This window comes from Equus caballus, chromosome 9 (assembly GCF_041296265.1).
Source record: "Equus caballus isolate H_3958 breed thoroughbred chromosome 9, TB-T2T, whole genome shotgun sequence".
Lineage (NCBI taxonomy): Eukaryota > Metazoa > Chordata > Mammalia > Perissodactyla > Equidae > Equus > Equus caballus.
Window position 1 is genome coordinate 2298071 of NC_091692.1, and position 15076 is coordinate 2313146.

At 43.2% G+C, this 15076-nt stretch overlaps 1 protein-coding gene across 1 annotated transcript in view; it reads left to right on the forward strand.

The window, feature by feature from the left end:
* CNGB3 (cyclic nucleotide gated channel subunit beta 3) overlaps nt 1-15076 on the forward strand; it is a 127624-nt gene that overhangs the window by 77586 nt on the left and 34962 nt on the right. Inside the window, exons 11-13 of the mRNA XM_023648355.2 lie at nt 1751-1892; nt 5971-6130; nt 8364-8461. Of these exons, the coding sequence (XP_023504123.2) occupies nt 1751-1892; nt 5971-6130; nt 8364-8461 (400 nt within the window). The remainder of the gene's footprint in view (nt 1-1750; nt 1893-5970; nt 6131-8363; nt 8462-15076) is intronic.

A 15076-nucleotide genomic window follows, 5' to 3' on the forward strand; every position in this document is an offset into this window, starting at 1 on the left:
CTTTTCTGCATCTACACTGTGTATAGAATAGCTAGTTGGGACCCACTAAATCCAAATACCTCTCTTGGACAATATCTGGAGGTGTTCTCTGTATACAGGGCATTTTTCTTTAAGGACTCGGTGGGAATGCCTGATCCAGACCATGTTATCAGAGCTCTATGGAATATGCCAAATAGTATATCTAATCATGCACAAATATATATACACATAGCGGGGTTGTAATACCCACTTCCACTCCCACCTACTATGGACTCCATGAAACCTGTAGCCAAATGTCACCAAGTGAATTTTGTGTGTTCTCTCCTAATCTTTATCATATTCTTCTGTTGCCCTGGTTCCTGATTCTCCTCATATCTGACTACAATGATCTCAGTTTCTTCATTTGCAATTGCTCAAAGTAAAGCACAGAATCATTATCAAGTATATTTCTGAGCATACCTTGTTTTCTACAATACTAAATTTCTAGATAAATTACCTATTACACCTGAGAGTAGTTTCCCTTTTTTTTTTTTTTTACTGAGGAAGTTTTGCCCTGAGTTAACATCTGTTGCCAATCTTCCTCTACTTTGTATGTGGGCCACAGCCACAGCATGACCACTGATGACTGGTATAGGTCTGCACCCAGGAACTGAATCTGGGCGGCTGAAGCACAGCACACTGAACTTAACCACTAGGCCATGGGGCCAGCTCCAAGCAGCTTCCCTTTGCAGATGGAGTTCACTTCTCCTCCACCTCTCCCGTGGTTTACAAATTCAATAATGTAACAAGACATGGGTAGAAAAGAGAAAGAGGATACATGCCTGTTCTAGTTTCCATCAGTAAAAGCAACTGCATCTAAACTATCAAAGGCTTTCTGCATAAATAGCCTTGATGGCTATAATATTGCTCATAAATCACCAGTGTGGTAATTTAAAGATGGCCTCAAATTCTTTTCTCCTCTTCTCACTGAGCGGTGGATTCAAACATGCCTTCCCTTGAATCTGGGCTGGATCTAGTGACTTGCTTGACAAATACAATGTGTCAGGAGATTAAGACTTCTGAGTTATAAGAAGCCTTACAGCTACTACCAGGGCTGCTACTGCTCTGGGGGAAACCAGCCACCACGTAAGAGGTCCATCCACCCAGGGCTGCCATGCTGTGAGGAAGCCAAGCTGGTCATATCGAAAGGCTGAATGAGAAGAGAGACAGACCCAACCAGCCTCAGCTGTTCCAGCCATTCCAGCCCAGGCTCAGACACATGAGAGAAAAAGACACTTTGGGCATTCTGAGCAGACATAATGCGGAGAACAGAGGAACCCAGTCCACAGTTAGAATCAAAGCCCCAGACATTTGGCCTCAATCAACTCTTCCCAGCTATCTCCAGCCGTTCAAGTCATCCCAGGACCAACTCAGCATGGAGCATGGATGAGCCATCTCTGCTGGGCTTTGCACAAATTCCTGAGCCACAAAATTAAGAGCCTAATAAAATAGTTGTTGTTTTATACCACTAAATTTTGGAGTGATTTGTTTTACAGTAAGAGATAAGTGGACTAGCTAGTGAACACCCTTCCTTGGGTTTGTTTAGTCATTTTACACAATGTTTATCAAAAAGTTTACATTAGTTTGCATAGTACCTGCCAATGCTGCTTATGAAAAGAAAACCTTGATGATGAGCAAGTGTGTTATAATTTGGTTGTAATCTATACTCTCAAACATGGTGGTATTTTAATATTATGGTAAAAAGCAAAATATATATCTTCTCTTTTCACAGGTATCTGAGATGTTATTATTGGGCAGTTCGAACTTTGATTACCATTGGGGGCCTTCCAGAACCACAAACTACATTTGAAATTGTTTTTCAACTGTTGAACTTTTTTTCGGGAGTGTTTGTCTTCTCCAGCTTAATTGGTCAGGTAAATTGAGATGTGAATCCCGAGATAGAATGCTGTCACTTTTGAGAGGCTGATAAGTCTTGATAAACTCTACAGAGGGAAAATCAAAATCCATCTGGTGCTTTTTTTTTTTACTAACTTTCATCTATTTTGATGGATTTGAGGAGGATGTGAATGGGTCAACATCACCTTTCAATTTTTAGGCCATTAAATCTACCAGAAAACCCGTCCTCAACGGGCATCAGGTTAGACTCCCAAAAGCCAAGTTACTCAGTTAACTTCTTACTTGGAGTTTCCTGAAAACCTTTAAAAGCTCTCTTCTTTACCTGAACTTTAACTCTTGTCATAAAATCCCCAAGTTGAAATCAACTTCAGAGGTCGTTTACACTAGAGGCCACCAAACGCCCTCTAAATTCATTTAATTAATAAATCTCTAGCTCATGAGTGTTTATTATGGCCTCTCCTTGTTCTTATTCTCAAGGAATCACAGTCTAGTAACAAAGAAAAACAAATACACAAATGACTCTATTCCAGGGTACTTGGCATTTGCAAAGGATAGAGCCCAATATCTTTGTGAATTCCCAGATTCACAAGAAATAAAAAGCTCGACAGCACAGCATCTTCAGAAGTTATACTTCCATTGAAGGTACTTTATATACTACCTGTTTGAGAACAGAACAACCGTATTGAGATTTGTGTACTGGGTAAAGAGTTATACAAAATCACAAAATGATTATTCCCACTATAATGGTTGGTTCCTACTCACTGCATTCACAATTGTATGAATAAAACCCATGCTTTAACAAAATTTATCAAGAAAAACTATTCTTTATAACACTTGAAGCTGATCACAAATAGTCAAAACTCAAATCCTACATCCATGAATGTCATGGGTCTGCTGTTCAGGGTGAGTATCAGAGGAGAGTTTGAAAGCTCTGTGTTAGTTCAGAAGAGGGAAGCTTCCCAGGAGGTTTCCTGGAGGAGAAGGCATTTGAACCATCTTTAAAAACCAGATAGGATTCAGCAGTTAGATAGGTAGTTCAATCAATCAGAAACAGTGTGTGACAGATAGCAATGACAAAGCACAAGACATGTTTGAGGAAATAGAAAGATTACCAGAAGGACTGGAGTGAAGGGTGCTTTAAATAAGGTTAGAGATGTATGTAGGGACAAGATATTTTAAGGGATCTGGATGTTAAAGGAAAGATGTTGACTTCATCCTAACGGCAATGGGAAGTGGGCCAGGGGAGCATTTTGAATAAAGAAGAGATTCAAGGAAGAGTAATGAAAATATACTATGAATGGGAGGGAGTAATACTGTTTTAAAATATAGCTTTTATTATTATTTAGGTATGTTGAGGCCAACAGATTAGGATACGATTGGCATTGAAAAGATGGTTTGTTATACAAACAGATCTAAGAGGAGGGGTCACACCATGCCGAGGGGGACACGTGAGGAAGCGCCAGGGAGGGAACGGGTGAAGCAGGGTACTCGGGCTTAGGACTGGTTTGTTTGGATAATTTCAGCAGGCTCTACCAGCTTTCTCTAGTCGTCTGGTACCCTGGGGTGACTGGGGCAGGTGGACAGTGTCCAGGAATGTGGGGCCCAATAAAGAAGGTTCTGGATTGGTGGGTTTGCATATGAAAGGTGCGCTCCCCATATGGTTGTTTGCCACCTCCAGGAATCAGCTAACTCTGGGAGGGACGGTTCCAGGTATCAAATCATCAACACACAGAAAATAAAAACAATGGTTAATACAGATACCCAGGGGTATGGCAACTCCAGCCTGAGCACGGTAATGGAGCGGAGAGAGGTGCTGTAAAAGAAACGTTATTTAGAAAATATTTAAGTCTGGGAAGATGAATGCAAAGCAGTTAGAAACTGAAAGCGTAAAGATCATAATCTTAATGGCTGGGGAGATCCCATGAACAATGGCTGAAAGTAGGAAGCTGGTTCAGAGAGAAATGCAATTCAAATTAATTTGAATATAAACAGCAAAAATCCCATTATTTCATAATTTCTCATATAGTTTGTGTGAGGCAGCCACATCACGTTCAATGTTCTCTCAGTTCTGCAGATGAGGAACCTCCAGTTTAAAGAGATTGAGGCATCCTTAATTCATGCGTGTAATCCATACAGTCCTATGATAGAGCCATATAATACAATATTGATAATAATAGGAAAATCTAAGATGTGTTTAGCCTTACTGGGTCCAAGGCAATTCTCACAAGACTAAAAAACTATGTCTAGCTCCAGTCCAATTCTCTTGCCACTCCAAGTGTCATCTTTGGAGCAGTGGCGGAAATACCCCTTGGGAAATTCAGAACTCAGGCCTTACCCCAGACCTGCTGAGTCAGAATCTGCATTTTAACCAGATCTTCCGGTGACTCACATGCACAGGAAAGTTTGAGAAATGCTTCTGTGTACACCACACCACACCTGCCTTTGCATTGAATTTGACGTTCCAACAGGAACAGGAAAAATATCAAGCCACTGAAAATGTGACCCTAGACCCCAAAAGAGGGACTGAGGCGGGAGAAAAAGACTGTGCCTTAAACTCTCACGTTGAAGAAAAGAGGCTGAGAACGAGGGGAACTCGGACAGAATCTCCACTGATTCTGAATTCCCACGTGTGAACGCAGCAAGAACAGCGCCCTGGACCCGGTCATCACATTTTAACTGCTGCATTCTACTCTCTGATACAACTCACAGAGACGGACGTCTTCCTCCTCTCACGTCCTGGCGTACTTCCCTCACCTGGGACATGTCATGGGACACGCACGGTCTCCAACTCCTGCACGGCCACAACCCAGCCCTGTCGAAGGAGAGCACATAAACCATTCAGATCCCTGTCACCGCAAATTCTGGGCCCTCAACACAGATCAATAATGCTTTTAATTGTCTCTGGTTCCCAATTTAAAACTCTACTAAATCTCCTAACCCGACCCCTAATATCCTAATTCTCACGGCCTCAGGCGACTCCGTACTGTCCATCATCTGCCAAGAACAGCTTGCAGAAGGGAGTTCTAGGAATTGAGGTTGTCACAGAATACTTGGACTGGCCACCAAGGAGTGAGTTAGAGACTGAAAACGATGTGCCCAGCTTGACTGTCTGCATAGCTCCCCAGCAGATGCTTTCGATAAGTAGGAGAACCTAGTGACAGGAAGGCATCACAATAAAAGAGCCATTTGAGCTACACCTCAAAGAATAAGTTGCTTTCCCATAAGCATAAAAGGCTCAGCTACTAGAAGGATTGAGTGAAGTCTTAAGAGTGTGGAAGTGAGGCCCTCGTTTTCCTCCCTGTTATGTACCCACCGTCAAAGCAAATTTACAACCACTTGCTTCCCTCCATGTGAGAGGAAGAGTCGAGCTATAGATCTTTTTTGTGCTGAGACCTTAAAGATCAGCTTTTAACCTAGAGTGAGTTTTTATGGCTGAGTTATAAACATCCAAGAACTAAAAGCTGACAGTTCCTTAAGTATTGTCACAGTAGTGGATGAGGCATCAGTAATTTCAGCGCATTTCAGCTTCTGCTGAATACTATGCCTGAAGCACGACGAGATTTGATTCTATCTGTCTAAACAACACAAAGGGAAGCACAGAGGTTGCAATTTCATGACGAATTGAGTCTATATAGCCAGCCACGCTGGATAATCTATGAAGGATGCTTGCAAAGCAAGACTCACCAAAATGGACTAGCCACCCTGCCAGGTAATTGCTCGCTTTTCTTTGCACGCTCCTCGTATAAGCACAAGCTGTATAATTTTTAAAACATCAACTACATCTTTGCAGCAATAGACAAGTTTGCAGAGAAGGTTGTGTGCAGTCACATGCATTATGTGACTGAATCCTCACAAAAGCTTCATGTGGCAGGTAAGACAGGTTTTACTGTTGTGCTTATGGGGCCAGAAAGAGGATATGACTTGCCCAATATTTTACGTAAGTGGTTGAAATGAGGACCCCATATCACTGTGTTAAAAATCTAGTTAGTGCGTTAGACTGGAATGTGTTATGTGAGAACATTTGACTCAGCTGGACTCTTAGTAACTCTTCCAATTCCTCCGCTGGATGTGGAGTGACCGTATTTGTGGTTGTAGATGCGAGATGTGATCGGGGCAGCGACAGCTAACCAGAACAACTTCCGGGCCTGCATGGATGAGACCATCGCCTACATGAACACTTACTCCATCCCCAGGAGTGTGCAGAATCGGGTGCGGACTTGGTATGAATACACATGGGACTCTCAAAGAATGCTCGGTAAGCTTGGCGAATTACTGACTTAAATATCTTAAATATCCAGTCATAACTTACTGGTCTTGCAAACCCTGGAAGAGCAAAGTCTCAATTTTATTCAATGCCTACCAGATTCTAGGTTTTATGTACTTTCCCCCATGTAATCCTCACCACCCGCCACCCCCCCCAAAAAAAATGGGATAATTAGATGTTGTCAATCCCTTTTAGGAGACAATGAAATGGAACTACTAACTGTAAAATTTGGACGAGGACACGGATGCAGCAAATGGCCTAAATGGAACTCAGACGGGCATCTGTTCTCCAAATGCTTGTCCTCCCTGTGATACCAGCCTCTCACCCAGACCATGGTCCTCAGAAACAGCAGCAATCTTTCTGGCCACTTCCAACGCACCTCAGGGCGCACAGTCTCTTCCAAGAGACTCCTTATAATTCGCGGTGTCTACGATTAGTACTGTCATACTGGAGTTAGAAAGCGTTTTTATTAAATGATATAAAGTAAGTTAAAGATAGCCAGCCCCAGTGGTCTAGTGGCTAAGATTGGACGCTCACACTGGCACGGCCCCGGTTCGTTTCCCAATCAGGGAGCCACCCACTTGTCTGTCGGCTGTCACACTGTGGTGGCTGCCTGTTGCTATGATGCTGAAAGCTATGCCACCAGGATTTCAAATACCAGTTAAGTTTCAGCAGAGCTTCCAGACTCAGACAGACAAGGAAGAAGGACCTGGCCACCCACTTCTGAAAACGATTGGCCACGAAAACCCTGTGAACGGCAGCAGAGCATGGTCTGACACAGCCCGGAAAGGAAAAGATGGCACGAAAAGTCAGGCAGGGTTCAGCTCTGCTGTCCACGGGGTCACAAGGAGGCGGAATGGACTGGACGGCACTAACAACAAAAGTTAAAGAAATGTGCCAGTTGATGATAATCAGATTCAATATTTAGTTTGTTCCTTGCCATACAAAAATAGGAAAATTAGTGCCACTGAGAAGCCAAAAAAGCTCTTGCCTCCAGAGGTACAGTGTGATTCTCAAATCACAGGGGTTCTTTAGAGCAGAAGGAACCGCTGGTTCTTGACAGTCGGACATTTCGTTCACCCGCCTGTCGCTCCTAAGAGACCCCAGCTGCATGTTTAAAACCGCTTCCTAAATCCGAGTGACCAAAACCACTACGTGCTTCCCTCTTGCGAATCCACAGCTATTCCTGAGGGCATGTCAACTGGGGAGGAAGAGGGCAGAAGAAACAGAGGGGGCTCCTTCCCCCGCTGCCTGTAGACGCTGCTCCTGCTCCTCGGTTTAGGAGGGAGCCGGAGACAAACAGCCCTCGGAAACAAGGAGCTGTGTTTTCACAGAAAGGATTTTCATATTTAGAATCAATATTGGAATCCAATTAAGGATATAAAATAGCAATTCTTTTCTTTTCTAAATGGATATAAGCAAACATCAAAAATAGTCAACTCTCAGAAACTCGTAGCATCCTAGACACCAAGAATGGGTGTTTGTGGGACATTTTATGAGTCTGAAGGCCCATCATTTAATTCACACGTAGAAAAATATTTAATGTAGTCTCATTCTTCATTGAGTTAATAAGCAAGTAAATAACAGTGATTTGAATTCACTCACTTAGCACATTTCTGCTTTAGATCTCATGCCCAGCTGAGCCACCTACCATCATGCACATTTGAGCAAGCCACTTACAACCTCTCTGAGCTTCAGATCTCCTTTTGTTTTCTTCTTTCTGCAAAGCAAGAATGAGAAGACTTATCCTTAGGGTTGTCTCGAGGGTCAAGTAAGATAAGGGTTACGACAGTTCTGTTAGCTTTCAAAGGCCACATGGTACTCATCATTGTTGTTTTCGCGGTCCCCAGGATGCTAGGGCTGCAATCTGCAGAATGGGAAGACAGGACTAGAGCCTTTCCCGTCTCAGTTTGCTCGCTAGCCTGTGTCTCACGATCACCAAACTTGATATCGAAGGTTTCAGCAAACACAATGTTCTGGAACTATTCAGAACTGCCATGCTATCAATAGTTAAAATACCTCTTTTCTCTCAGGAGAGTAATAGCCCTTTTGTGATTGGGGTATACGTCCAATAGAAGTAATGAAAATATAGAATTTGAGGCAGCCGTTTATCTATAAAAACTTGGTGTTCTGTTTCCCTTATTTTTTAAATTTTTCTCATACCTTGGTGATTTTTTTCACTAACTGTTCTGCTCTGTGGGTTGACGTGTTTATCCTCATGAAGATGAGTCCGACCTGCTTGAGACCCTGCCAACGACCATGCAGCTAGCCCTCGCCTCCGACATGAATTTCAGCATCATCAGCAGAGTCGACCTGTTCAAGGCAAGTGCTTCTACAGTTAACGGAAAGGCGCCACAGCAGTTTCTCTGTAAAATCTGAGCTCTTGCTGTGTACAGCATTTATGATTTTTTTTTTTTTTTGGCCTTATGTTTTAACAAAATTGAAATAATCTGGAGAATTTATGTGGAATACAGTCAAATAAACTCTGGGTCTCTCTTGAGCAGGTGACATTTTTTAGGGGCCTCCCTCTGCTAATCGGCGTCAAAGAAGAAGAGTCTTAGGCTCTTTTTGCATTAATTTCACTATAACTAAACTCTCCAGCTCTGTGTCTCTGCTGCTGTGCACGTCGCTTCCCGTCTGTGGGTGTGCCTCGGCAACGCCTGGCAAATCAGGCCCCAGCTTAGCTCTGGGATGGCCCAGCAATCAGAGTCAGGCCAAATCATGTCTGCTATTACAACTGCTTTGGATTGAAACTTTTTAGATGGCAAAATTCAAATTTAGAGGCTTTTCTTAGGAAAAAAGAAAAAGCATAAAAAAACAAATTTTTAACTTTTTGAATGTTTTTCATTTTCCTATCCTCTTCTTAATGCATCCTACTATGTGTATATGTTTTTCTCACCTAACATTTAATCCTGTGTGTGGCATTCACTGATTCATGTATTTAATTCATTCATGCAACAGATATTTATTAAGCTCTTACTTATGTTCCAGAGACTGTTTTAGCCACTGGGAATACAAGAGTTGAAAACAAACACTTGCATAACTGGAGCTTAAATTCCAAAAGAGAGGAGTGAAAAATAAACATATAACACAGGAGATAAGGCTACCAACAAAATCAGATGGATTAAAGAGGATGAGGGTGGTACCAGCCATGAGAGGCTGATCCGATGAAGTGCACTGAGCATTTGAGCAGGACCGCAGGAAGCGAGGGAGTGAGCAGTGCAGATATTGGGGGTGGTGGGGGGCAGGGGATGAGGAGGAGGTACCACAGGAGGATGGACATGACGAGCCCTGAGCTGGGAGGCTGGAGCAGAGGCAGAGAGATGGAAAGCAGGAGCAGTCAGAGGAGGGTAAAAGGTAAGGCGGCCCCAGAGGCTTCAGCGCAGACTGGATTCTAGTCTGAGATGCAGAAGCCGCTGTGGATCTTGAGCAGAAGGTGACCTATGTGAGATCAGTTTGAAAAGGACCTTCCTTCCTGCTGCATGGACAAGAGACTGCAGGAAGCAGAAGTGGAAACCAGGAAGGCCAAATAGGGGTTATGGTGACCATCTGTAGAAGAGAGGATGCTGGCCGGACCCGGAGCTGCAGGGGCAGAGCCATTAAGAAGTGGCCAAATATGGGCTGTCTTCAGAGGAAGAGCTCACAGTTTTTGCTGTTTGATTGTGTGAACGGAGTGAGAGAGAGAAAGGCATCAAGGGAGACTCCAAGGATTTAGACCTGAGGAACAGGAAGAACAAAGACATGATTTGCAAAGGAGGAAATCGTAGAGTAAGTGTAGGGTGAGGGGGCAGAAGGAAACTCTTTGTTCTTGGAGGTGTTAGCTTGAGGTGAGAGTTAGACTTCCAGATGGAATGTCATGTGTACAGGAAGATAAAGAACTCTGAGTTCAGGGGAGAGGACCAAGCTGGAGGAATAAATTTGGGCACATTAACATACTGATGTATTTTAAGCCATGGGACTGGATGTGACCCCTAGGATGGAAGGGTAGATGGAAAAGAAGATGTAATCCAGACAGCAGGATATGCTTTGAAGACACATAATTGATACCGTTGGGGACAAGATGAAGAGGCAGAAGCCATATGGTGAAATGGTTAGGCCGAGTCACTCCCGACGTTAGGTTAACCCATGACTCCGTAGGATACTAGAATTGGGTCAGTATCCTAGGACTCTTTCCTTTTTTCCTTTTTTTTTTTTTTGAGGAAGATTAATCATGAGCTAACAGCTGCCACAAATCATCCTCTTTTTGCTGAGGAAGATTGGCCCTGAGCTAACATCTGTGCCCATCTTCCTCTATTTTATAAGTGGGACGCCTGCCACAGCATGGCTTGACAAGCAGTGCATAGGTCTGCGCTCAGAATCCAAACCAGCAAACCCCAGGCCATGGAAGTGGAGCCCACGAGCTTAACTGCTACACTAGTGGGCCGGTCCCCAAGCACTCTTTTCTTGATACACCCTGTTCTAAATTTCCATTAAGATTTTGATGAAGATATAAACCATGGGATTTTCAAACTGGTGGATGACGCAAAGCAAGAAGGAATAGTTTAAAATGTGTTAAATCACAAAACTTAAAATTAACAGAATACTTTGAAACAATGAGCAAAACTAAGATTAACTTCAACAATTAAATGTAAAATTCTGAGTTTAGCCCTAAAATTAAAATATTACAAATATAAAAAGAGCAATAGTTGGTTTTATAACAATTTTTTTACACCTGGGGGTTTTAGTTGACCTCAAATTCCATGAGTCGACAGAGTTATATATGAAATTGCCTTAAATTTTAACATACTGTTGATTTTCTTGATTATTTCAACTATATCTGGATTAAAATACCACATTGCAAATAACCAGTTTTAAGAAGGACTTTGACAAATTAGGGTGTCTTCCAGCCAAGGGGCTGGGAGGTAGGAGTTGGGTAGTGGACCCAGGAGATAGGAAACAGATGAGCTTATAAATAAAACTATTCTACGATGATACAAGTCAGATCAATGGTTGCTTCCAGTGGGGAGTGTGGATGGAGATATTGACTAGGAAGAAGCATGAGGGAACTTTGTGGGGTAATAGGAATTTTTTTTCTCTTGCTAGGGAAGTTAGACATTGTGTGCATTTGTCAAAACTGACCCAACTGTCCCTTAAAATTTGTGTATTTCACTGCGTATAAATTATTCTTCCATCAAAAAAATGTGTAGATGCCGGGGATGTTTAGTTGTGGGGAAAAATTAATTAAATAAATCCAAGAGCAGCAGAAGTTACATATACTAAAGTCTGTTATATGAACAAGGAATGAGACCTACTCTGTATTGTCCAGCAAAATAAGGTCCAACAGGAAACCCCATTTCTGAGCTGAGGACACCTTGACTGGAGCGAAACTTCCTTGGAGAACAAGGCTTGGTTCTAAGTCTTTATACACGTAGGACACAGCACAGTTTCAGACACAGAAGAGCTTAGCAAAGACCCTAGGAGGGAAGGGAGGAAGAGAGGGAGGGAGAGAGGGAGAGGGGAGGGAAGGGGAGGACAGAGAAAGTCAAGAGAGGAGGAGAAGGGAGGAGGGAAGAGGGGAGGGGAGGAGAGGGGAGGGGAAGGGAGGAGAGAGGAGGGGAGAATGCACTGGGGCCGATTCCTGCAGATGACAGGAAAGCAGATTCTAACTGGGAAGTGGTCTCCAGTTTGCAGGGGGAGGTCCCCACTGGCAGCTCTGGTGAAGCAGAGCATCATGGGATGTGTACAGAGTCTCCTGATCTTCCGTCAGGGAAACTAGAAGAGGGCTTCCTACCTGGTGAACAGGTTCATCGGGATACGTGGTTTTTAAGCCGCAGCTTGCAGCCCATCGCGGGATCATGAATTCAATTACATGGGTCACAACCAGCATACCAAACAGAAGAGAAAATATCAGAGGCCCTCACACATAAGTAAGGGCAGGTATTATATTGTGAAATTTTTGCTTCTGTTATTTATTTTTAAATGCATATATACATATTTATGTGTGTGCTGGGCACAATGTAAAGCTCTGTGTTACTATAGGTTACGGTCAAAAAAGGTATGAAAGGCACTAGGCTGAATTATTTTAACAGAATTATAAACTGTTATTAAACTCTTTATACCTAGGGGACTAGCTTAATTGAGAATAAGTGACAACAACTGGTTCTCTTCAAAGAAAAAAAAATACTTGAAATTATATGCCAATGACTTTTATGGGATTATCTATGACTTGGGAAGTTATCATTCTTCAGCCTTCTAGTTTTTTCCTTTGTTTTTACATATATTTTTGGAAATCCATAAAATCAGCAACATCTGATTGAGAAAAAAGGTTAAATCTTTGCATCTTGCCAACGTTGAATATAAATTTAGATTCATTCTCTCCTGACATTTCCATGAAAGATGCAGTTCCTTCCAGAAAGAACCCATTTCCATTTATATTTCTGTTAAATGAAAAAAATTATTTTTTTTCCTAAAGCCAAATGCTGTAGAAAATAAGTAGGTATGCAATCTTTCTAAATTTACTTTCGTGGAGACAGTCTTAGTAGTTGATACAAATTCGTTATCTTCCTTAGGGAGGAGATAGGCTGAGTAGGGATCCTACAGCCTTGTCACATAAATTACACCCGACTGACTCTTGTTTTGCTTCTGAATCAGTGGCATGCGTGAGAGGCACCCATGCCCTCGAGGGGCAGAGAGGGAGCATCCGGAGTGTGTGCGCTCAGAAGGATGCTCAGGAGTCCACAGAGTGAGCAGGCGGAGGCCCCTGGGCAGGAGCCGTGTATCACTTATTGTGACAATAAGTTAGGGAAGTTATAACCTGTTCATAGAACCAGGAGATGTTCTTGAGGGCCAGAGCATGGGGTGACAACAAAGATGCATCTAGAGAGGTCAGTGGGAGCGGGCTGTGGAGCGTGGGCCCAGTCCGACAGGCAGAGGCCGGACAGGAGGCAGCTGACAGCAGAGGTTTTAGCACTACGAAGACAAGAACTGGGGCTGCCCTGAACCACCCAAAACGTCCAGGGCTAACAACGAAGGGCCACGGTCAGCTGTTGTGAAGCCCCCTCAGCTGAGTTCTGCCTGAGAATGACTCTCCGTGTCTTTAAAAGGCGGACAGGCAGGAGGAGAGAGAGAGTGTGCGAGAGGCAGGGAGACAAGAGGGAGCGGGATTGGAGGCTGGCAGGCAGCTCTGCGTCCTTCCAATCGGCAGGATTAGGATAAGTTAAGGTATTGAAAATCATTTGACTCTCAAATACCTATTTTAAGATTCCCCGAGGAATATTTTAGGTCCATGTCTTGGGTTTTCAGTCCAAACTTTCACAAGGACTTTTCTCCACATGTAACTTTGAGAATGCATGCAGATGTGGCAGAATTCAGGTGCAATGCGGCACCAGAGAAGGCTTCTGTGCTAAATAATCTTGCTTCATATTTTTCAAAAGACGCATGTCTGTTGCTTTTAATTTTGCATTATATTCAAGCTTTAGCAAACTAATGTAAGTGATGCTGAAGTATCATAAATTATAATATGTCCCATGCAGGTTGTCCATACTGACCATGATCCTTCAGTCCCAACACTGTCAGGAGATACCTTGCTGTGCCCAGTTCTTACCTGGTCCCTTATAATAGAGAGTCCCAGAGAAACAGAACCAAGAGGACATGTGTAGAGAGAGAGACAGATTTATTTTACAGAATTGGCTCATGCAATCATGGGGGCTGACAAGTGCAAAACCTGCAGGGCAGGCCAGCAGGCTGGAGACGCTGGGAAGAGGTGCCATTGCAGCTCGAGTCCAAAGGCAGTCTGGAAACAGAATCCTTTCTTCTTTGGGTGACTTCAGACTCTTTTTCTTAAGGCCTTCAACTGATTGGATGAGGCCCACCCACATCGTGAAGCATGCTCTCCTTTACTCAAAGTCTACTGATTTAAATGCTAATCTCATCTTTAAAATACCTTCACAGAGATGTTTAGACTAGCGTTTGACCAAATATCTGAGTACCACAGCCTAGCCAAGTGGACACATGAAACTGACCATCACAGCCCCTCAAGCATTGTCAAAGCTGTATGGAATATAATTAAGGTTAAGAAACCAAACTGTTGCTAAGCCCCTGTTTTAAAATGGATACATGTGTCTTCTCAAAAATAGTAATGGCTGCTGTTTATGGAGCTCTGACTATGTGCTGCACTGTACCGACCGCATCATTACCTTCTCTCCATCGATTCTCATAGCAAGCCTCTGACGGAAGTGTCGGGACTATCCCCATTTTACGGAAATTGCAAACTGCTTCTGTGACTGAGGCCGCTGGGCTCTAAGCAGCGGGCTGGGGTTTGAGCACAGGTTTTTTCCTCACTCCTCAGTCTGTAAACTTCACTGCCGTAGGAGAGGCTGCCTTTGAGCCCCCACCTACCCTACCCGGATCAATGACAAGATGCTGGGGACCCAGAGAGGGTTCCCCAAAGTCACACAACACTGCAAGCTCGAGCCATGCTTGGGCGATTTTCACAGCCTCAGACCCGGCCGTCAGTTCGCTTCACTCCCAGATCCCTGAATTCACACACTTCGCTGCCCTCCTGCTGAGAGAGACCCTGAGTCTCTTGTGGGTTTTTTCCCTCTTAATCAAGGAAGGTAGAATTAGACACACATTTTCACTACAACTTTGCTTCAAAACGTGGTTAGTTAGTAAGATTTGCTATTTCTGCATGGGGCGATCAGAGTTTCTAAAGAGCTTAGACCTAAATAGTCTCATTATAACATTTTTTTAAATTTTTCTCAAAAATGGCTCTCTTGCCTTACAGATTGGATGTCGTTCCAGCCCAAGCCCAAATGCTAAGCTAATAAGAGTGGCTCATTTCTATGAGGTTGGGCAATTTCTCCTCCTTTCTGATGATTTATTATTTTGATTTCAATTTTTAAATACGTTTTATCAAATTAAATGCTAGGAAAATCACATTTCGGGTCCACCGCTAAA